Source organism: Electrona antarctica, assembly GCF_951216825.1.
Source record: "Electrona antarctica genome assembly, chromosome: 9".
In the NCBI taxonomy this organism is placed as follows: domain Eukaryota; kingdom Metazoa; phylum Chordata; class Actinopteri; order Myctophiformes; family Myctophidae; genus Electrona; species Electrona antarctica.
In genome coordinates, this window is record NC_136790.1 from 13645251 (window position 1) to 13670331 (window position 25081).

The 25081-nt window shown below is 42.5% G+C and overlaps 1 protein-coding gene across 2 annotated transcripts; it reads left to right on the top strand.

Annotated features, from left to right (window-relative positions):
* Positions 1 to 2187: 2187 nt before the first annotated feature.
* On the top strand, positions 2188 to 23097 carry prdm2b (PR domain containing 2, with ZNF domain b). Of its 2 annotated transcripts, XM_079509561.1 has the most exons (8): positions 2188 to 2458; positions 3535 to 3658; positions 4767 to 4870; positions 7697 to 7849; positions 8657 to 8783; positions 12030 to 12146; positions 15800 to 20388; positions 21148 to 23097. In XM_079509561.1, exons 2-8 carry the CDS (start codon positions 3547 to 3549, stop codon positions 21160 to 21162), a joined length of 5217 nt encoding a protein of 1738 aa, XP_079365687.1. In that variant the 5' UTR covers positions 2188 to 2458; positions 3535 to 3546; the 3' UTR covers positions 21163 to 23097. The 2 variants fall into 2 exon arrangements, with proteins under 2 accessions (XP_079365687.1, XP_079365688.1); XM_079509562.1 differs by lacking the exons at positions 2188 to 2458; positions 3535 to 3658; positions 4767 to 4870; positions 7697 to 7849; positions 8657 to 8783 and adding an exon at positions 8880 to 8990.
* The last annotated feature ends 1984 nt before the right edge of the window (positions 23098 to 25081 follow it).

Here is a 25081-nt window from a genome sequence, read left to right on the forward strand (position 1 = left end):
GACCATAAATGCACATTTGTGGCCCAGTTGATCCAGGAAGTCTGTGGGCAGCTGAAATGACAAAGGAAAAGGAATCCAAGTGTGAATCCTGGGAAGGACATAGAAGTTCCATATTGCAGCTTAAACTATCTGCATAATGTAGCCTATATACAATACGTGCCGCTACATAGTAAATTATGGTAGCTTTTACACAGATCTGCAAACCTGTGATGGCACAAAAAACTTGGAGATGAAGTTGAGTTGAAGCTGAAATGATACCAAAACTTTTGATATACAGGTTTGTTTTTTAGTTCAATGTTTGTTTTAAAAACGCCATTGACAATGAAGAGAACATTTTGTCATCTTGTCCCTAACACAAACATTACATGCCATTAACAATAAAGAGAAGTTAATGTTTGTTTTTGACACTGTTTGTTTTACATCATCATTACATCACCTAATCATAGCAACAGGATTTAGACTTTAATATATTAGAGTTAGATTAATAGAGGTTACACGTAAAACATACCTGTATGTATTACGTTTGAGTCGTTGTATTGTCAGGAAAACAAATGATACCATAATGTGCCCTTATTGGCTATTGATGATATCTTGGGTGAGTAAAAGGTATACTGTGATTCCCTCCTCGTTGTTGTAAGATGATAAGAGCGCCCCTCACTTCACACAGGTGTGATTTTTCCCCCCACTATGCCTCTATATTGATTAATCAATCCTTTTAATCAATTCCATTTAATGTTCAACTGCCCCAACAGCCCCTGATGTGAGGCTGCTAGCTATAGTTCATTTCCTGCTCATCTTGGGAGATGCTGAGCTCGGTGAGTTTGGTGTTCTCAGAATGCTATTCTCAGCCTCTGTCATTGTTAGCAAGTAGAGTGGCCTGTCTTACTCTTAAACCATCTCTGGAGACTTTTTTTCCTACATGTACTAGGCTACACAACAATATTTTGTTATATTCAACACATTTCCCATTGGAAAAAATACAGTATATATACATTTCTAGAGTTGTGGTGGTGGAACTTTATGAAGCGAGGGAAAAAAATCTATATCCATGAAGAAGACCCATGCATCACATCTGATTGTGGGATGTTCTAATTTATGTGCTGACTTTGGTGAAAATGTTGAAACAGTCAGAACAGGTGTAATTTCTGCAAATGGGATATAGTCTGAGCTGTGCATGACTGGGGATTAAATCAAATGAATGCTATACGATAAGTGTAGAAATGTAGTAATTGAACAATAGGATATAAATCCCATGTTTCATGTGGTATTTATTAATGAGAAGTTAGAACTATGAAAGGAACTGTAATAAAGAGAAACATATTTTTGAAGTAGCCTATTTGTTGTTGTATCACTATGATGTAAGGCCTACCACAGCTCTCATGTACCCCATAAGGAATTTTAACTTAGATGACATAACAATGTTGTGTAACTATACCAATACTTTCTTCTCAATTATAATTTCATATACACAATAACATTAAAACTTTCCAGTACGAGAAAGGAAATAATTCAGATGGTTTTCAGTGGATAGGCTATAATATATAATACCCTACACTACATGGACTTCTTGTTCGTGGTGGAAGAGCACCCTCTTGTGGCCACAGACACTGCTGTTAGAGTGTTGAGTGATGATAACTGTCCTGGCTATTGTAGGCCTACAAAGATAAGGAAGGACGCAACAGCATACTGCTCTTGAAGATGTGTCAGCTTCAAACACAAGGCTATGTAGGCTACCATAGAATGTGTCAGAAATAACGAGTTTTTGTTATATACATATTGTGATGGAAATAATGTGGTAGGCCTACAGTCTAAGAGTCTTACTTTTATGCAGTTTGCCTTTAAAAACTACAATTTTGAAGCCACAATATTCTTCAAAACATTTCAAATTAGATTGGATCTTACTGAATCGGTGGATATCAGCAGACGTAGAAGTATAAAGGCACAAAATATAGGCTAAAGAAAATAGCAAAATGTCTGTTTTATTACCATTTTGTTTGTTTTGTCCAGTTAAATTTATATAGGGTACTGTAACAAAACAAAATTAGCTTATTATAGGCAAAGCTAGGGGGGGAAGAAAGAAAGAAGATGATTCCTAATAATTCCCATTTGATTCCAGTAACAGCCAATTGGGCCATTATGTTCACAGATAAGTCACAGTGCTTGAGTGGAAATGGTCTCCACTTCGGAAGCAGTGTTGATAGGACTTGACATGTTTGCTTTGCGGTGTACTGTATGTAGACTACTCAACAGCCTCTTAAACATCTCTTTGTACCCTGACTTCATCATTGTCCCATCGATTGTTAGCTATACTACACGAGCAAGCTGCCTCTACCAACTAGATACGATCCGAATGAATGAGTTATTGGAGAGGCTTTCGACTCAAGCCTCCATCCGCCATTTTCAGCAGATTGAACGCAGGTAGAACAAAAATCACAAGCCCCCCGGTCAAATAAAACAGGTAAGTGCGCCTATAAGAAAAGTGGAGCTATCTCAAACCTTCCTACATGGGGCAACATTGAAAAAAAGCCACCTTACTGCGACGATGAGCATCGGAGAGAATAGAACGGCGGAGTGGCCCAGGATCGTGATAACAATAAATTGCATCCTTTTATATGTGCGGTTTGGTTTAGATATTCATGCTTACCGGTATTTCTTTTCGCTCAACTTTTTGGCTGACCGAAGCAGATTTTTTGTTCGCTTTTAGTTTTGACTGAAGATGTCTGATCGATGTTCTGCTTGTCACCAAGGGGCATTTACAAATGTCTCATCACTCCAGCGCTGGTTGATTCAAAGCCAAGGCAATCAAATTAATTGGCAAATAAAAAGTTTATGCATTTTATTTTATCTAGGCCTATTGCCTAATTCTTGCACTGCTGAATAGCATGCATGATGCATAGTCAACGGATGATCTTTTAAGTCTACATTTTGTGACTTGTGACTAGTATTTTACTGGTGGTTTCTTTATGGTAACATTATAAACCCACAGACCACGATAAGCAGGCTGAGCCTAGATCATGTTTCTTCACACTTGTCCTTGTGCCGGGAATAATTGATGCTATACAGCCATTAATGCAAACTTCCTTAATTAAGCTATATGCCTATAAGGATAAGCAATCCCAACGCACAGCCTTGATGAATAACTGGACGTTATGGTGTAGAGTTCATGCAGAAAGCCTATTAATTTTAAATAAGTCAACTTATATTATGCCCTTTGTAGAAATTACCATATGAACATATCAATGATATTTCTTTCATCACTTTCTCATTTGTATCTTTAGATCCGATGTGAAAAAGGAAAAATACCCTCCATTCTGATCTATCCTCTAGCCCGTCTCCGGACCCCCGGGTTGAGCTCCTTTGGACCCCAAAGGAGCTCAACCCGGGGGGTCCGGAGACTGGCTAATCTATCCTCTTAGTTTAAACCGGTGATACATCTATATTGCAAATTATACTTGCCACATAGGCAAATTATGATATTATTATGACATATCATGAACTTGGATATTTGACCTTTTCCGTCTGCCATTATTTCAGGTGTACGAGGTCATGGCTAATGATGGGACTGTGGAACAACTGGATGAAATTCCACCCCATGTGTGGAAGGGCTTGCCTGACTATATGAAACTTGGTCCATCTGCTATGAATCAAAACCGTATAGGTGAGGAAACAATGTGGCTGTACCTTACTTTGATTATCACACGGTTCGGCATGTTTCGGCATTTAAAATGGGATAACACGATGATTTCGTCAACACGGTGGCGGTGGCTTATAGGTTGGCCACTTGGGAATAGGATGTTTTCCGATCCCCTGCTCTCATCCCGTATCAAAGTGTCCTTGAGAAAGTTTAAAGACACTGAACTCCTAACCTTTTTCCCTTCCCCTTTTAACCTTTATTTATCTAGGGGAGGTTAGTTGAGCACGAATGCTCTCTTTCAGCAACGCCCTGCTTCACATGAACACACACACACACACACACACACACATTAAAACCTGGGAGCTGCCCAGTACAACACTTCTTATACTGCCACTGCAGCCCCCCAAGAGCAGTTTGGTGGTGACCATTCACTTCCCCACCCGGTTTTTCCGGTGAGGGGGATCAAACCTACAAATGAGCAGGTTGAGCAAGCCACGGCTAGGTGACTTTAGCGCTTTCGACAGGTGTGTGAACAAATGGCATAGAATACATGCAGTAAGCTTTCTCTGGAAAGCTTTTCAACAAATTATTAAACATTATTTTTGAGAACTACGTTTATATCATCCGATTTGAAATTCTTCATATTTACTCATGAAAATATAATGGCCTAATTAACTCACTCAGTGCCACAGGATGCCTAATGACGCCTCCCCCTTAAAGGGAAAGTTTCCATGACCAACTACATTGCACGTAGTATTCTACCTGGACTGTGTTCTGTGTTTACTGTATCCTAACTATTAGGAACAGTGGCTGGCTATTGAATAGCTCCCAGGGAACAAATTAGGGGTGCAGTTGTCTTGTGCCCTTGACAAAGGCATTGAACCCCTACCATGAAATGTTCTATGAGCAGGGTGTGGCTGTAAACAAGCATCTCGAGCTTAGTCCACTTCCCTGGGTAAACAAAGAACTTTGCTTTGCTTTTGCTCAAGGACTCTTTGTTTCAATTCTGCCGGGTGAAGCTGGGATTGAACTAGCAACCTTCATGGCAATCACTCTTTCTCCTCCTGAACCACTGTAACTTTAACCATTTAAAGCCTGCAGTATACTTTGTGTCCTACATTTTTGTTTCCAGGTGTCTGGGCCACTCAGGCCATTCCTAAAGGCAAGAGATTTGGCCCATTTGCAGGAGAGAGAAAAAAGAGATCTCAAGTAACGAGTAATGTTTACATGTGGGAGGTAAGCAAAACACTGTTCTGTTGGTCCACCACGCAGATTTGTATCTATTGTACTGTAGCAAACACAACTAAAGTTATACTTGGTCGCACACTGAAAGATGGGCTATTTTGTGTGCAACACCTGCAATGTGTTGCGAGCTTATCAGATATTTTTGGTTCCCAGCACTTATAAATTAGATCAGCTAGTTACCGAGTGCAACACTGGCAGCATGCAATTAAGTATCAAATAAAACCCTATAAAACAGGTATTCTGTATCTAGAAGATCTTGTTCCAATAATATACCTAGTATATGAAGTTATAAAACCATTTAAATGTATGTAGCACTAGGGTCGATGTTAATTACTTTATTGCTTTCGCAGAAACGTGCCAGATCAAGGTAGGCTGGTAGAGCATTCATAATAAATTACCGGCATGCATTTTTTACGCCTTGGCTCCTATAGAGCGCCACAGTCCCGCCCCCTCGAGAAACCCGGAAAAGAAATCCCCGTTCATTTTCCTCATAGACTTTTCAGAAAGTATTTATTTAAAGACGTTTACGCCGCAGACAAAGCCAACTCGTCGTGACAAATCATGACAACAAACACAATTTTCCGGGCTGAACAAATAATTAGAAAGAAGAAGAAAACGGCAGGTTACAACACTTTTTGTTGTTTTTCTTCTTTGTAATTATTTGTTTGGTCCAAAATATTTGTTGTCATGATTTGTGCACCGTCACAAGAGTTGGCTTTGTACGACGCTTATAAGGTCTTTAAATAAATACGTTTTGAAACGTCTATGGGAAAAATGCATTGGAAACTATTTCCTGGGCCTGGCGTTGTCATGAAACGGGGCGGGACTGCGATGCCCTATGGAGGGGGGCACCTAGAACAGGGCTGCTGTGTAAACTACTGGACTCATCAGCACCAGTGCCTGTAGGCAAAGGGGATAACTCCCAGAATATTCTTGACATGGGTTTTGTAAGTCAATGGAGAAGCAAATAACTCCATATTTGGAAGTCAATATGACATCACACGACATCTGATCCACATGGAAGTCATGCTGTTATTAGATTCAGTATTGTTGTGGTACATTTTTCTTTCAGTGCTATGCTTGATGCTGTACACTGTACAGTGCTGTATGTGTGCTATACAGTGCATCGGTTTAACCTTTTTGAGTCCTATGCACAGCTTTGTGTGTCTGACTGTCTGTATGAGCACAGAATGTGCTCAGCTGTTTGGCTGAGCACGGAATGTGATGTATGATGATAAGAGCGCCACTTACTTCACACAAGTGTGATTGTGTTTTTTTTTCTTTTCGGCACTAGCCCCTCATACAGCTATAGTGTATATTCTGTCCTAACACAAACATTAAATGCCATTGACAAAGAATGGAGAATTTACGTCATGTGTCTGAGCAAATCTTTATATCATAAGTGCATCAGGATGCTGTGTAGTGGAAAAAAATCACACCTGTGTGAAGTGAAGGGCGCTAATATATTAAAGTCTAACTCATCTTCTGTAGTGATTTAATAACCAATGACCACTATATTACTATATAAATTCCTGTCAATATATATTAATTTATGATGTTCCAATGTGTGTATATATACTAACCGTGGATTTACCTTAGTTACCTCACCATCAACAGCCAATGAGAGACCACTATTATTACCCTGACATACATTCCCATCACTCGATCACATTGCACCGATCACAGTACCTTTTACTAACCCAATAGCCAATAAGGGCACATTATAGTATTTTTTTCCCGACAATAGAACGACTCAGACTTAATACAATCAGGTATGTTTTACATACCTGATTGGAGTTGACACCTGTGAAGTGAGGGGCGCTAACATATTAAAGTCTCATGTTGATTAGGTGATTTTCCCTTCATTGTCAATGCGTTTACAAAACAAACATTGAACTAAAGACAAAAAAAAACGACAAGCAGGGAGAGACGGAGAGAAACAAGCAGACAGAGAGTGAATGGACAAGAAGATTCAGTTGGCTAAGCAAAGAAAAGTAGGGTGGATGAAAAAGGAAAAGGAACGCAGAGAGACTGAGAACCTGGCGAGATATGAGAAAACAGGATAAAAACATACACAATAGATAGCTCTTGATAGGAAAAGTGTAGAAATGGGTTGTGATAAGAATTGACATGCCAAAGGGCATATCAGGGATGAAACTTTGATAATAGGTAGGACAATGGAGGAGAAGTTAGAACTATCTAAGAAAAGGGAACGGAAGACATAAGAAGACAGAAAATAATAATAATGTGTGTTAACAAATGAATTCATGAGGAACTATAGTAATTCATTAATAAATAATGTTAATTTATAGATAGATAGATTCGTATTTTTGTTTTATTGGATGTGCGATGATAAGAGTTCCCCTCACTTCACACAGGGCACTTTAACTATGCATGGTGTACAGTGAATAGACTATGGGCTCCATTTTCGTCACCGCTAAACCCCTTATCCCTAAACTTCTTTGCCTTTTTTTACTATTTTGCAAAACATTTTTGAATAGTTAAAATGGCCAGTCTACAAGCTCACAACGTGTCAATGTAGATTGAACTATTCAAAAATGTTTTTCAAAATAGTTAAAAAAAGGCAAAGAAGTTTAGGGATAAGGGGTTTAGCGGTGACAAATGGAGCCCTATATGGGCTAGGGACTAGGGTATAGCAATTCTCACTATACATTCGGACAGCACTACACAATGGTGAACTTGGAACATGTGTTTCAGCTCCTGCTTGGGCAGAAATGCAGTGGTCATACCTACTTTTTTTTCGTTCCTTTTTTTTTTCCTCCAAAACCTGATCCTTTCTGTTGTTGTGCTGTCTAGGTTTATTTTCCAGCACAGGGCTGGATGTGTGTGGATGCCACAGACCCCATGAAGGGGAATTGGATGCGTTACGTGAATTGGGCCCACTCTGCTCAAGAGCAGAACCTTTTCCCACTGGAAATCAACAGAGCCATTTACTACAACGTGTTAAGGGTAGGTAGGTGATACTGCAGCGAAACTAATGTAAATGAGGTAGCTCCCACGCCCTGTGGGGGCACGGGAAGGAAAGCAGAAACTCAAATTCTATTGGTGAACCCTTTAGTTGAGTCTTGGGGGAGAGTCAGTGCCTTCAGGGTTCAAGATTATGATATCAGAACTGTATTATCAGTATATAAACTCCTAAGATGAACCCTGATCTACTTTGTTGAAAGGGTCCCCCATTCATCTGTACTTGCCACACCGAAAATGGAGATCTACAAGTTCACAACATGTTGCGTCGTGAGTGACTCGTGAGCTTGTATATGTGCTATTTTTGCTTAACCCATTGATACCTAGTGCAACCGTTGTTATACCTTTTAAGCCGGATACTGTACCTATGTGTCTCATTAGTTATTGCTATACATGTAGCAACATTATTATTTTTAATAATGTTTGAAATGTGAAGGTTTTCAGAAAACTTTGGTTAGGTTTTAGGTGTTTTTAGAATCGGCCTCGGGTATCAATGGGATGTTGTATAACACAAATATCACAGTATGTGAATATATATTCCGAATCCTAGATATGACCTGGACTCCACTATCTTCTTGACATCTCGATAAGAGCAGTTTAAAGTGTATTACAAATAATGGTTGTTACTGGTTAATAGCATAGGCATAGCCCTTCATCAAAACAATGCCAAGTTCCTCCCCCCACCCCCTTTCTTTAGGATTTGACAGATTAGATGCACAGTGGCCCAAATACTTTTCCTCCTCAGCAAGGCTGTGTGTGATTGGTTTATGTTGTCATCTCTCATTGTTGCAGCCTATAGGGCCAGGAGAGGAGCTGCTGGTGTGGTACAGTGGAGAAGACAGCCCTGAGATAACAGCTGCACTAGAGGAAGAAAGACTCAGCAGCCTGGGCAAGAAAAATACACCCAGGGCAAAACGAGGTGAGGCCTGCCTTGTTGCTGCTGTTTTTGTAAAACTACATGACATTTATATTCGATGTCCTCCATAGCCGTACAAGCAGAGCGTTTTATGGCGAACAGAAGTCTATTGGTTTCTTTGCAACCCTTGTCGAAGTTGTATCCCACACGTTAGCTGTTCGTTAGCTACCGAAGCTAGTCGCTACTAGCCACCGACTGTCGGTTGACGATGTGAGTGTCTGGGATTTCCTTTACTTTCAACTCGAACGTGAAACTCGTCGTTGCAAGCGCATTTGAGCCACCAACAGCACGTATTAGGGACTCGTCCCAGTTGTGCGGTACACAGAACTAAGAAAGCAGAACCGGGGCAAACTTTTTAGCAGCTTTTGTGTCTGTTAACGCTGGTGACGTTTCGAGGATGTGACCTTTCCTGAGTTTCAGGATCATGAAAGCCATCCATCGGCGGAGAGAGACTACTCCAGTTTGATGATGGCCTAGCCTAGTTAGCGAACTAGCCAGCTACACGAGAGAGAACTGTGTTTGGAAGCTGCTGTGAATTCCACATAGGCTGCAACTTCAGCTCGCTACGATGGCTTTTTAGGTGCTTTCGCAAAAGTGCCTCTGTCTGTCACAATCCCGTTCAGAAACATCCGCTTTTAGCCCGTGGCCAAGCCAGGTATGTATGGCAAGATAGCATGCAAGCTAACAGGCTAGGTCAAGGCTGGACGTGACAGACATCTCGTACTCGTACTGTAGCAGATGGCAAGCTGACTGGAAATTGGAGTAGATAATAATTAATACACGATTGTGTCGGTACAGAATTTACGTAGTTTATCACATTGGAATCGATTGATATTGTGCTATTTTAAACTAAAGTCTTTACATCCTGTGCCATTGCCAGGATGTAAACGCCAGTGCGAACTTTAAATGTATCCGTGTAAAGAGAGACAAGTTAACAGCATTTGCATTTGTTTCAAGTAGCTAGAATTTGATAACACTATGGGACCCACTATGCAGACGACCCCCTAATTACACAAAGTACAGACCACAAATAGAGTCCCACCTTTCCTCTCCAATATGCAAACACTAATTTAGCTGACTAGAAATGTATTTTAAAGTAGTCGAAATGAACTTTGGACACAGTGTTTCATAAAGGAAATCGCATCACTGACATTCAGAGTGGGTTGACAAAGAAGAGAACTAGATAACAATGTATATTGTGAGATATCTGATATTATCAGCAGTTGGTGTCTATTTGTTTTGACAAGGCTTTGACTCTGCATTGTGTTAATGTTTTTGACAACACAATTAAGAAATAACTGAATTACATTTTCTTTCAGTTTAAAAACTTAAATTGTGCCAAAGTTAAGTCTGTAGTAATCCAAGGGAGAGAGCACAAACACATTGTATGGAGAGCCAGGGCAATAAGGTCATGACTCATGTGGTTATTGGACTGTGCTGGTTGAAGAAAGGCTACTAAGATTTATTATTTACAGATGTCACAAGAAAATAATTGGTTCATTAAGTTACTTCAACGTATGTGTTGTGTAGTAAGCTAGTTGTGATCCAAAAAGTAACAAAATACATCCGATCTTTCTCTGGAATTATTTTCAGTTGCCACAATGTAAATATGGTGTACTGTAGCTAAAGTTTGGCCCCAGACCTAAATCTTATGTATGAAACGTTTTGTTGCATTTAGAATTAGTGTTGCACAATCACATTCATTGTCATACTATATTGTTTTGAATGGACACTATTGTTGAGGAAATCTTTAAAAATATATTATCCTACAGGCAATTGCCTCTGGTACCGTCATCTCCTTAAATACTGCATTGCAGTGCCTTTTGGCTGCTCTGTAGTAAAGTGTATAGTGAAGATTGCACAATTTAGCCAACTAATCTTCAGTTTTGTCTAACTTCAACCCATCTGCCACATTTCTAAACGGCAGGGTTTGATGCTATGTGCATATTGAGTTACTATCTCAGTCAAATTAAATTGAGCTGTATAGGCTTGTTTTAAATGTTATTCCAAATCCCGAGAAACATTTGTAAATTGAGCTGTGTAGGCTTGTCTTAAATAATATTTCCATTAAAATCCTAGAAACACTTGTGTGTGTGTGCTAGTGCTGAAGACATAGCCTAAGGCCTTTGACCATACTGGTCAGATGACTGACCTGCAGCATGCGTTTCTGAGGCATGACTTTGGCTTTGTGGGCCAGGACAGATGACCTTGTTGTCACAGTAACTCCAGTGATGACTGGGTGTGTAAGCACACACGCACAGCCTCTTGAGACAGAACTAGCTTGAAATTCAAAATGGTCTCCTCTCATACTCTGGGAACCTCTGCTTGACTTATTATATCTTCTTCTGATTTATTTGATAGGGACAGAATAGATATAAAGTATACATAAACACACTGAGAACTACTGAGAGTCTTTTATAGCATGTTCATTTGGAATAAGTCACACCTGTCCCAGGTATATTTATGACTAGACCTGTGTAGTTAATTATAGCATCACGTCTGCAGCGATGTAAATCGGGAACGATGCATTACCCATGTACCGGTTGTCGGTGCTCAAGTTAATACTAGGAACACACACACAGGTTTTATGAATGTATAGCTAGATATAGATAGATGTCACATTGTTCAGTAGGGGGTAAATTGTTTGGTATCCCACGATTCGATTCCAGTTCTTGAGGTTACGTTTCAAAATTATTCCCGGTCAATTTGGATTTGATAACGCCTGCCAATACATAGATATTACTATGAAAATGTATTCATTAATTATGAATTAATAAAGTTTAATTATTAGGCTTAGCTCCTTTATGACTGATGATGAATAATATGCAAAGCGTTAGGCTAACTTTACAATCTCCAACTGTCCAATTCTTGCTTTTTAGGATAGGCTAATAAGGCCACTAGGCAAAGCAGGGACTGGCCTTGTGCTTACCACCACAATGTTTTGAAACAGTTGGCCTAGCCTACACTAAACGGGGTGTTTAACCAAGCACGTCCATGTTATGCAGCAGATATTTTGATTTGATATATTATTTGCTACATTACATACTATACTTTTATATATAGGAAACGTGTAATGTTTTAATCTACAAAGTGACAGTTAAAATTCAATTTTTGGTGCTATAACTGTTGCAGATCTATAAGGCCCTTGGTAGAATATAGACCTTTGTGTTCATGTTTACATAGACCTTGGTGTTTGCTTTAGATCAAGCCTTTTGTAATGTATGAACTGTATGCATTTCTCCCAAACAGCAAGGAGAAAGGTGTCGGAGAGAGCCAGACAGGCTGGTTTGGGTGGATTCCGGGGGCTCAAGCAAACGAGCAGAACCAAACTTCTTATCACATCAGAGATGTGGGATGGGGAAGAAGGTGAGCTGTCCTTTTATCATTGAAATGTAGTGTTTTTAAGACTCCGCTGTGTCTTTTGAGGATAAAATGACATGGGTATCGGTGCATTCTGTCATGTTAAACTGTTTGTTGCTTTGAAGTAGTCACTAGTCAGGGTGTTCCACTAGTGCAGTGGTTCCAAAACTGTGGTGCGTGCACCCCTTGTGGTGCGCGAGCGCCTTCTAAGGGGTGCGCAACATGAAAAGGCTAATGGTGGTGCTATGGTTTTATTTTAACCCATTTTGGGCGGGAACCCCTTTTGGTGTTTTAAACATTATGTTATAATTTAGCTATTGAAAAATAGCAGATCTACAAGCTCGTAGCGCGCCACTCGGTGGCGCGCTACGAGCTTGTAGGTCTGCTATTTTTGAAAAATATTTTTGAGGTCAGGCCTAAACGGGTTAAATATATTAACATATGCCAATATATGGCAATTGGCAACTAATGCAGAATATAGCCTACGCTGCATATATTATGCCATATTCAGGTTCATATATGTGCATATACTGTATGTGGATAATATATGTGCATATATGTCTCTATATAGCTTATGCAATTTATATTTCCATGTGGGGGGTGCATCAGCTAGGTCGGGAGGTAACGGGGTGCATCAGCTCGGTCGGGAGGTAACTGGGTGCATCAGCTAGGTCGGGAGGTAACGGGGTGCATCAGCTAGGTCGGGAGGTAACAGAGGGTGCATCAGCTAGGTCGGGAGGTAACGGGGGGTGCATCAGCTCGGTCGGGAGGTAACGGGGGGTGCATCAGCTCGGTCGGGAGGTAACGGGGGGTGCATCAGCTAGGTCGGGAGCTAACAGGGGGTGCATCAGCTAGGTCGGGAGCTAACGGGGTGCATCAGCTAGGTCGGGAGCTAACAGGGGGTGCATCAGCTAGGTCGGGAGGTAACGGGGTGCATCAGCTAGGTCGGGAGGTAACGGGGTGCATCAGCTAGGTCGGGAGTTAACGGGGTGCATCAGCTAGGTCGGGAGGTAACAGGGGGTGCATCAGCTAGGTCGGGAGGTAACAGGGGGTGCATCAGCTAGGTCGGGAGGTAACGGGGGGTGCATCAGCTAGGTCGGGAGGTAACGGGGGGTGCATCAGCTAGGCCGGGAGGTAACTGGGTGCATCAGGTAGGTCGGGAGGTAACGGGGGGTGCATCAGCTAGGTCGGGAGGTAACAGGGGGTGCATGCATGGCCAAAAAGGTTTGGGAACCGCTGCACTAGTGTATAATGTCCAGCTGGGTCTAAAAGGTAGCCAGCTGGGTACACACGGTTGGGTTGGGGGCAGTGTTGTTTTTGGCACCAAATTTCTATTTTAGTTTTAGTCATAGTCTCTTGAATAGTTTTCACTTAGTTTTAGTCACATTTTAGTCACCTGGAATGTGTTGGTGTTAGTCTAGTTTTAGTCGACTAAATGTAATGAGAATTTAGTCGACTAAATCTACAGGTGATTTAGTCGACTAAAATGTATTTTGGCGTGCCTTGATGCCGTCGTAATGACTGTTTTTACACTTGCTGAAAACAGCAGATCTAGATCTGCTGTTTTCAGCATGCAACCAAGTGTAAAATGACTTGTACTGGATCTCTTGTCCACTAGTCCCTTCCTAACATTTTAGTCTAGTTTTTATTTGTTGACAAAATTGTCAGTACATTCAGTCTTAGCTTTAGTCATCATAGCTTAGTTTTCATTTAGTTTTTCGTCAGTGGGAAAAAAGTAGTCGACGAACATTTTTCGTCTTAGTTTTAGTCGATGGGGGTTGCGGATGGATGGCCTGTCTCACGCTTTATTGCTCTATCATTACACAAAATGTCAGTGTATTTTGTCTAGTTGTTTTTTTTTGTATTTATTGTTCGTCAATAACAAAGAACACGGGCTAGCTAGAGTTCATAAGTAAAGGATGCAGCCAGACATTATACTCGGACTATTGTCAAGCAGTGCCATGAATGGCATCCACATTTTTGGGCACTTGGCTTGTGTACTCTGGCATGTTCCATTTTAGCAATAGAGCATCTCGTTGAGCCATCTCTTGAAACATGGAGAAGTTATTTTGGCAGAAACACTATGCCTTTAGTTTAAGCAGGAGCGAAGGGCCCTTGTCTCATCAGAGCAACCAAATATCACTATTAAAGCAACAATCTGGCTGAATATCACTTTCCCATTGTCTGGAGAATCAATTGAATTGGACATGGCCATGGACATGGTAAATGTGATGGAGAACCCTCTGGAAAACAGATTTTGACTGTTTAGTTTTGGAGTAATGCAATTTGTGCAATACTTTAAATTCAATCAACTTATCTAGATTCTAGAATTGATAGAACATCTCTGAATGATAAGCAAGCCCTCCTCCCGCCGCTCGTCTGATATTGAAATGCCCAGCTCCTCGGCTCACGCATCTCTGAGATGACCGGAGTCCACAGACTCCCCAAAAGCAGCAACAAAGCGGCAAACTAAATGTTGATGTGAGAGAATTATTGGTCTGCCTCCTCAGAGTAGGTCCCTAGCTCATTACGTGCCCGCGTTCATAGCGACTTTTAACCTATCACTGAATATTTTTGCGTAACTCCATTCCGTGCACGAGTGCTCTCAAATGACAAGCACAGATGTTGTAGTATCGGGGGGAATAATCATGGTCAATACGCGACCGTATAGACTGTTTAAAAATCTCAAGCAGCGAGCGAGCACTTTTCCATTGGACTGCTATTATAGTTTTAACTCCAGTCCTGTGCACATGAATATTTTTTTTCCGGTCACGTGATCGTGTCCTGAGGTGATCCAAGTGCTCACGAAACTCACCGAAACCATGGATGTATCTTGTTTGATCATGTAATCATCACTTTCTTCATTTTACTGTGGCGACGATCTACCACAGTGTATGCAACCAAGGTTTACCAATGCCTTGGGGCGCAATTGACTTGCATGTGAAATAAAGAAATGATGTTCTGCAACCCATTCTGGACGGGAACTCCTTTTGGTGTTTTAACTAAGCATTATGTTATACTTTAGCTATTGAAAAATAGCAGATCTACAAGCTCATAGCGCGCCATCAAGTGCTATTTTTGAAAAATCGTGAATGCGGCACAAATCTTTGAATATATATATTCTTTCAGAAGACTTTTTTATTTCGACCTCAGACCTAAATGGGTTAAACTATTCAAACTATTCCATTTAATCGATTAAAAAGTTTGATAATATAATAAATTATCTTATATATTTGGTCATGTCATTATAGGCAAAAAGTACAAATGTGCATACATTCTGAAAATGGCATTTATTGTAAGATGTACAGAAATCCCCCAAATATAATGGTGCTTCTCAATTTATTTATTTTTGTAATTTAGTGACCGCAAGTAAAGTCATACTCCTGAGAGCAAGGTGCTTTTAATGTGTGCTATGGGAGTGTTTCATTTGAGGGGCTACCCGGGCTAGTAATTACTGTTACTCACGTGTGTGTGTGTGGGACAGAGGAGCCTATATTTTGTTTTCGTGAAGAATGCTCAGTGACAATTGGATGTAAGGCTCCTTATGTCATTAGTATGAGTTGTAGGGTGATCACAAAGGAGATGCATCTGTAGAATAGTGGAACACCTTGGTAGTTTGAGAAAGCCTGACACTGATCTATCCAATATATTCTCTCCAGGTCCTAATGAGGAGGACGAGAGGCCGTCATCACAAGGGCCCTCGCAGCGTGTCCAGGACCCTTCTCCTCTGGGAAATGCTGACCACACAGTGAGGAAGGACACGCCTGGGCTAATGACGGGACACAGGGAGGCTGAGGTCGACAAAGTGAAGGGTCCTGCTGAACCCCAGCAGCTACTTCCCATGAAAACTGCACAGCAGTTGTCTGCGGCTGAGTTGATGCAAAATAATGATCGGCCTGACCCTTTGTATGGTCACATGGGTGAAAAGAGTGCAAGGGACCTGCACTTTGGCACACAGTCCGCCTCCCTCCCAGAACCTGATGCTGATCCTGACCTTGATCCTGACCCTGACGGCGATCTTGAAGATGACCCCCATGGAGAGTCTCATCCCTGTCAGCACTGTGAGCGTCATTTTTCCACCAAACAAGGCTTGGAGCGTCACATTCACATCCACACCACTGCTAACCAGCAAACGCACGCCTTCAAGTGCCGATACTGCGGCAAGTCTTTTGGCTCACAGGTGGGGCGGAGGCGGCATGAGAGAAGACATGAGAATGGGCCGAAGAAAAGGCCCGGTTCTCTGGCTGGGACAGCCACTGTTCTCAGTCCTGTGGTGCAGACCGACGCTTCAAGTCCCGACTGCACCATCCCAACTAGTCACTACATAACCACTGGGTCCCAGTTTCTTGGGGCACCTCTGCAGAATGCAGAGGTTATGAGGAAAGAATCAGGGCCCGATGCAGATCGTCCGTTCCTACTGGACGAGAATGGCGAATCGAAAGAGCTCCACCCTTGCAAGTACTGTAACAAAGCCTTTGGCACTCAAATCAATATGCGTAGACACCAGCGCAGAATACATGAACGTCACTTGCTGCCAAAGGGAGTCCGCAGGAAAGGCATGCTGCTACAGGAAAACCAGCAACAGCAGCAGCTGCCTGATCAATCCCCAAGCACCAGCCCGCCACTCGTCTATGTGCCCAGCGCAGACACGGAGGATGAGGCAGACAGAGAGGATTATGTGGTGGACGTATCCAAAAACATCTCGGAGAATTTGAGCTTCTACATAGATGGCAAAATTCTGTCCACCAGCACGGTTAGCACCTGCGAGGTGATTGAGGTAGATTCCAGATCAGCATTGTTTGGCCTTGATGCGGTTATAATAAGCCCAAGTCAGCTCAATCAGGCACTCAAAGTCGAGGGCAGAAGCAACGTCGTGAGGCAGGTCTCCAGCATGGGCTATCCAACGTCAAAAAGGAGAACCTCTACTCCGCCACTCATTCCCACTCTGAAAATGGAAACGGAAACGGGTTCCACATCTTCGTCTTCTTCCTCCACATCATCCTCGTCCAACTTGTTAGTGGGAGGAGTAATACCTCAGTCCACAGATTCATTAGCATTTCAAAGGGAGAAAACGGTGTATCTCTCCCCAAAGCTCAAACAGCTCCTTCAGACACAGGACAGCCAGAAGCCCACTATTGCCCTGATAGCAGAAAGCCATAGGCTGGCCTCCCCGCTGTCTGTCACCTCACTGCCAGGGGCCTCTGGCAGGTTCAAGAGAAGAACGGGCTCCCCTCCCTCATCGCCGCAGCTCAGCCCTGCACAGAAAGCAGAGAGCTGCAAAATGGAGATGGGGAGCTCGTACACCCTCAAGGTGCCAAAGCTGGAACGCTACTGTGCATCCCCTGCTGGGAGCCTGTCGAGCAAGGACGATGGGGACACCATGAGCTCTTCTGGAAAGGACATGCGCAGCTGGTCTGCCTCTTCTAATAGTGGGGGAAATTCCTGCAATCAGCAACCCTTAGACCTGTCAAGTTCTGTCAGCAGGAGAACTGACAGCTATAGCAAGGTGCATGGGGATTCAGCTCTGGATTTAAGCGTACATCGGAAGAGCACAGTGGAGCCTGAATCGAAAGCTCCACAGCCCCCATCTAAGAAAAGGAAGCCCAATACGTGCATGCTTGAGAAGGTGCTGATGAATGAGTACAGTGGTCTGACCTCTGCAGGGGACGAAGGCCCCTCCGCCTTGGCAAGCCTAGGCTGTTGTCAGTCTCTCTCTCCTAACATGGCATTGGAATCTGCCCACCCCTCTCCACCCTCCCTGACCCCTGTCACTATGCACCCCTCCTCACCTGGCACTTCCAGTCTGACCTCCCCGACACCACCTCCCCCTGTACTGCCCACAATACCCTCTCCTCCAGGCATGGCTGGCTCTCCACTCTCTCAGCCCCCAGATTGCCTCACATCACGACCCCTCCCTGTCCTGTCTCCTAAAATGTCTCCTAGATCAATCGACTATAAGCGCCTGTCAGACACTGAGGAGACCTCGTTAGCCGTAGAAAATCCACATGATGGAGATGAGAGCTGTATTCCCGCGTCACTGGACTCTGCCCCTCTCACGCCGGTCAAAGATCACAGTAGTTCAGCAACACCGATCCAGCCTGAACCCATAACAGAGACAGATATTCCTCGGACTGTGAATGGTGAAGACACACTTAACGGTAAACTGAGTCAAGATCTGGATTCAATGAATGGTGGGAGTCCCCAGTGCTCCGACGCTGTTGTCTCACCATCACAACCAGAAGCCTCGTCCTCACCCTCCCTTTGTCATCCTCTTCCTGTATCACATGACACTTCCTCTCCATCGGCGTCACCATCCATCATGCACCTGATGAAAGAGGAGCCCCCTCGCTGCACGGGTGAGGAGTTGTCAGATTTGAACCCTGCAACACATGATGCCGTTGACTCTTCACCTCAGGATGCTGTTGATGTGTCACCTCATGATGCCATTGACTCCTCAACTCCTGATGCTGTTGACGTTTCGCCTCAGCCTCCTGCTGTGGAGAACGCCTCAGAGGAGCACGGAGAGGACTCTGAGATGTTTTGCAAGACATTTGTGTGTAATGTCTGCGACGAGCCTTTCTGTTCCATCAAAGAGCTCGGCGCACACATCTCTGAGCACGCTGTGGAGTGGCCCTTTAAATGTGAGTTCTGCGTGCAGCTGTTTGGGGATGCTGCAGCCCTGGTAGCTCACCGCACGGCCCTCCACGGTGTGGGCAGGATATTTGTGTGCTCTGCTTGCTCCAAGGAGTTTGCGTTCCTGTGTAACCTGCAACAGCACCAGAAGGACCTGCATCCGAACGAGACGTGCACGCACGCTACGGTCGAGAGCGGCAAACTCAGGCCGCAGAACTACACGGACCCATCCAGGGCCAAAGAGGAAAGCAGTCCCTCAACGCCAGCACCAGAGACCTCTGAAGAGGCTGCCCCGCACAGTGAGTCCGATCTAACCCCAGAGGAGCCAGGTGTGAATGGTAAGAACGGAGATGATGGTCCAGAGGATCCCACTGAGGAGCTCTACACTACAATAAAGATAATGGCTTCAGAGGGAGGGAAGCCCAAATGTCCCGATGTCCGCCTGGGCATAAATCAGCACTACCCAAGCTTTAAACCACCTCCTTTTCCCTACCACAGCCGTTCTCACGCTGGGTCGGTGGCCTCGGCTACCAACTTCACCACTCACAACATACCACAGACCTTCAGTACTGCCATTCGCTGCACCAAGTGTGGCAACAGTTTTGACAACATGCCTGAGCTACACAAGCACATATTGGCATGTGCCAATGCTAGTGATAAGAAGCGTTACACTCCGAAGAAAAACCCCATCCCACTTAAACAGATTGTGAAACCCCAGAATGGAGCGTTGTCGCCTGCTGCAGCTGGTGTGGGTCAAAATGCTTTCCGCAGGATGGGGCAACCGAAGAGGCTAAATTTCAGTCAAGATCCCGTTGGTAAAATGAAAATGAGTTCTCTCAGCAAGAAGAAGAACCAGCTTATCCAGAAGGCAATTTCACAGAAAAATAAGGTTGCTAATACTGTGAAGAAGGGTGCTGTGAAAGTTGAAGTTGTAGAGCAGGAGATGCATGTCTGTCCCCACTGCAGTCGGGAGTTTACCTATCCTGCCAGTCTCAATAAACACATTGCAGTCAGCTGTCCCATGAAGCCCGTTATTAAAAAGGGCAAGAAAGGTGTTGCAGAGGTGAAAAAAGAAGCGGCTCCAGATGTAGATAAAAGCATGAACCTTAGGAGCAAAGCCTCAGACCCAGAAACCCAGCAGGGCGTGCCGGAACCAGAGCCGCCGAGACCCCTGGGAAAGACCAGGGCCCGCAGCTCGGGTGCTGCAGAGCCTGGCCCCGAACCCCCACAGACGAGTAAAGGAAAAAACTCTACTCCGTTGGGCCGTCCCAAAAGGCCGGCCTCATTCCCAGCCTCCCCAGTATCCCCTGGCAAAAAAAGGAAAAAAGGCCAAGTTCAATCTTTACCGCCGACCCCCTCATCTTCAGACACTCCCACTGACACTGTGCAACGGCCCACCATGAGAATGCAGCGCGTGGGCAAAGAACCTGCACCCAAGAAGGCAGGAGAGGTCAAACTGCCGCTACAGCAGTCGAAGAAAGAGGAACGGTTCTCTCTGCGAACGAGGGAGAGAGTGGGAGGTCCGGTCACCAGAAGCTTACAAATTGCGAATGCGGTAGCTTCCGTGGAGGTGAAAACTGAGGAGCTTCCCGCCCAAGAGCCAAAAGAGACTCAGGTAGGATATTTCATTGAGGCAATTTAATGAATGAAAACCTGATCATGAATTTGATCATGTATTCATAATATGCTCCGTTTTCAAACTTGGTTCAACTGTCATGACAACAGACTGTATGTATGGTAGACAACATTATTGTAATAAAATATTGTGAAAATGTCATTAGCTATCAGTAATTCAGATGTGAGTGAAAATAAGGTAAACTGAAAATACATTTTCAGGTTAAGATACACATTTTATCCTGAGAACTCAGAGGATGCATAAGTGAAGTTGAATAGTGACTCAAAGTCACTACAGGACCGAAAATAAAACTAATATATATAACTTTATTTATAAAGTTGTTATATATTAAGTTTTATGTTTGGTCCTGTATAGTGACTTTCGAGTACCTAGAAAAGCGCTATATAAGTTTTATGTATGGCCTACTTGTGCACAAGCAGAGCGCGTAAGTACTGCTACTAACTAATGTCTATTACAACTACTGTTCTAAATCCTTAGACCCTTTGACCTCATACCAACCTTGAAACATAACTTAGTTACGTCGCCATCAACAGCCAATAAGGGACCACCATTCTTACCCTGACATACATAGCCAGCTGATCACCAAACGTACCTTACTTACATCATCACCATCAACAGCCAATTAGGGACCACCGAGGACAGGCCTACATACGCAGCCTACCACAGTACTTGTGCGCTCTGCTTGCGCAAGTAACACGTCCTTAATACCCTTTTTCTTTTTGTCTTGTGCTTCTATAGGAGTCACTGAAGTGAGCCATGTGGACATTATCGAGGGGAATATGTTGGTCAACCTCTCAGGATCTGCTCTGGACTTAAAGGCACTGACAGCAGCGAGGCTGACCTTTTTTGCGGTGGGCACATTCACTCAAAACAAGTGAAGTCTGCTTATCTCTAATGCCTAGCTGGCTGTATCTTCCATTTATCTTCTGAACTGAGCCTGGATTTTTAACAGCCTTGCAAAAAAAAAAGAAGGGGGAGGTTGGGGGGTGGGGGGGCAGCAAACTGACGATGAGATAATATATACAATAAGTGTCATTACTTGACCCAAAACAGTACAATTAGGGTTCTGCTATCTTCGAAACAGTACAGTGAGGTTTTCGTTATGTTTAAAAAGCTGATATATTGCAGATGGCAATCACATATCGGTTCACACACAACTGTCTATTTTTGCTCCATATTTCCCTGGTTTGGTTGTTTAGATTTGCTGATGATTCTGGATCATCTTAATGCATGTACTGATTAGAGTATACTAGACAAAAGCCAATTTCCCGTTCTCTCCCATCACCACTTGCACCAACTTCAGTTAATACATGGATGAATTTGTTTGATTTAAAGGTCTGTAGTCAGTATATTGTAGAATTATGTTTAATTGGCAGTTTATGTTTTGTTTGGGGAAACAAAGATGAAAAATGGCAGTGGCTTGCTGCAAAACATGGTCCTCAGGAACACTGTACATGTGTGTATGTTAAAATGTGCGTATGGATATTGTTGGATGTGTGGTCAACAGCTATTCCTTTTGATCTCAATCTCAAGTATATTTTTACTTGCTGTCTTGCATTCTTTTCTTTTCTTTTTATTTCTTATCTGAACATTAGAGCAGATTGTTGCAAAATTGGGGAATTATATTTTGTCACCCTTGAAAATCTTGTCATTTACCAGTCTTGGAAGAACACTGCCACAGATGTCTGTTGTTTTTGTCTCTTTGGGGTTCAGTATCTCTGCAAACTGGTTTGTTTGTATTCATGTGTCACTCGTTATAGCCCAGCATTATCTTACTGCACTTTAAAAAATGAACGCCTGCCAAAATTCTAGATTGATAAGTATGAAACCTGAAATAATTTGGTTAATATGTGAATGATGGAATGTAATTCACTTCTGTTGCACATTACTGAAGCCTAATTCATACTTCATCGCTCAATGAAAATCTATGGATTTTCAAAAGTTGAGACATGGCCGTCCGAGGAAGTATAAGTTAGTCTTGACACTGGGTTGCCTCACTACACCTGTGCAACCTATTCATCAAAAGTATACTATAGCATGTTTGTTTTATTAAGCCTAATGAGCTTAATACTTAGTACACCAATACGATACACGATTGAACTTGAACGTTAAAGACTGTGACCTGTGATGTGATTTGAAATGGTTGCTGTCAGGGTTTTGGCACCTGGAGAAGACCAGCATTAGCCACAGTGTTATGTTAAGTACGTACGGCCTTGAAAACTCATTTTCTTCTGTCCCAGGCTCCAAAATGTCATGTCGTATATATAAATATAATTTATAGATAATTTTCTGTATCTTAATGTTGGGAGGATGGTCACTTTGTGTAGGTGAGTTGACCTGTTAATACATGATAAATAAGGTATCCTTAAATCCCAATTGAAAATGAAGTGCTTTATTATTTTGTACTCATCCCCAGTTACAGTTCTCCCCCTTATCTCTCTCTCTCTGGACCATATCTGTTGTACAACTGAGACAGCTCATAGGGCTGGTGCTCAAATCCTCGTAGCATGTTCTGCAAAAAGATATTGAACAATTTTGATTTAAAGCTAATTTATATTTTCCTCATGAAATCTGTTTTGCCTTTCAGCATCAATGTGTGTTTGAAGATGAACAAAGACAAAATATCCCTCTTGACCTCATAAGTAAAGCATTGCTGTAATTGACGTAATAAAAACCTTTTTCAATTTGGATAAAGCTTTTATTTTATTTGCCTTGCTTAAAAGAGCACCTGTCATTCCTGGATATATGCGCAGTGTCTACTACTAGACTGGTAAGACAGGAATTTGTAGCAGAATCCAAATGTAAAACGCCCATGGCATTGGAACTGCATGGGAGGCACATACCTTCAAGGGGAACATGGCTTGTAAATCTTTGCACTTGCACACTGATCTTTAATATCTTGTATTTCCATAGAAATATTTCCTGGCAAGTTATGTGAATAATTTAGCTTTGGAAATTTTAAATAATGCACCTGGACAACTACATTAATAACCAGGACTGATTTTAAGGTTTTTTTTCACTCCAGTACTCATTCATTTTGATAGATGTGCGCAGCTCTGCCAGACATTTCTTGATTTCCTTCTAGGCTGAACCCCATCGGAAGCCTGTCAAATGGTGAAAATGTATTTGGCCTGTTATTTGAGTTTGATGGAATATATTGCACTAAAGATTAGATTTTAATTGAAGTTACCCCCCAAGATCATCCAACCATGGCAAGCTTGCTTGTTGCTTTGAGAGCTTACTGGGTCTATTTTTGGAGCAGCACACTTGTCACTGAGTTTGATATGTGAGTCATACCTTCAATTATTACTTCCTTGTGCTACTCTACTCACTTGTGGGATTTATATCAGGAATTGTCACTCTAGTCTCTGACAAACTAAAGTGTACACATTACTCCTCGGACACAAATGCCACCATCCCTAAGCATATAAGTTCTACCTGACTTGCACCCTTAACTTTATTTTCTAGATAATGTTTCAGCAATTTCTGCATTGCCAGACACAGGACTGGAACGATGGGGCAATGTTCGAGGAGAAGACTCAGGTCAGAACCCATGATTAGCCTAGGCTTTTACCTACATGGAATGCACTGACTGGTATCAGAACATTTATATAACTTGTATATAGTCAGTCAGTCAGTATAGAATGACTACTGAACATAAAGTAGACCAGAATCACCAGAAAATGAATACTGCTTGTACTGTAACATTGTAATATTTGTGTTTGTCTTCAATCGCATGATTCTGGGAATTTCATAATAGGCAAATTTATGCCGATAATAGCAGATCTGCAAGCTAGCAACGCTTTGAGCTGGTACTTTAGATCAGCTATTTTTGGTGAAAAGATTTGGTGTGTGTGTGGGGGCGGGGGGGGGGGGGTTCTGAGTATTGAGTTCTGGGGGGCACTTGACAACTAAGTACAGGCTTGAAGTGGTTTAATCTTGGATAGTGTGAATGTGTTTTGGAAGGTTAGATTGCTGTCAGTCATTAAAGGGATATTTCACTTTTAAAAAACTTTTGGTCATTTCATCGTCCACTCAGTCTTATGTGAAGTTAAGTTGCTTAATTCAGTATTAGATATTTTATATTCATTTTAGCTGCCCCGCTAAAGGTCGGAAACACCAACCTTTTTTTTGGGTGACTGATACTGCCCTCCTAATACGTGAGGGGGGGGCGTGTTTTTTCATTTACTGTATTCTTTTATTCTTAATTGTTTTGGAAAAGAATAAGGAGCAGGAGAAGGCCGGAGGACGCTAAAAAAACATTAAAATGAAATGGAAAAAACACGGCCCCTCACGTATTAGGAGGGCAGTATCAGTCACCATAAAGAAAGACAGTTTTTTTTCGATGAATCTATCATGGTTAAAATGGAGTGAAAATGGAGCGAAAATGAATATAATTATCTATAAATACTGAATCGAGCAACTTAAACTGTCTGGGTTGTTCACATAAGCCTGAGTAGACGATGAAATGAAATGAAAGGAAATGAATAGTATTAGTCATTGAATACATAGTATTAACATGGATCAATTCAATCTGACCTTGTCATTCGTGCAAAGGCCAATGGCCATTGAGTGGCCCTGAGTCAGATAGGATCTATAGAGGTACCTTATAGGCACACATACATAGTATCATGTGCATCTCTCACGCTCTCATATTGTATAAAGTATAGCT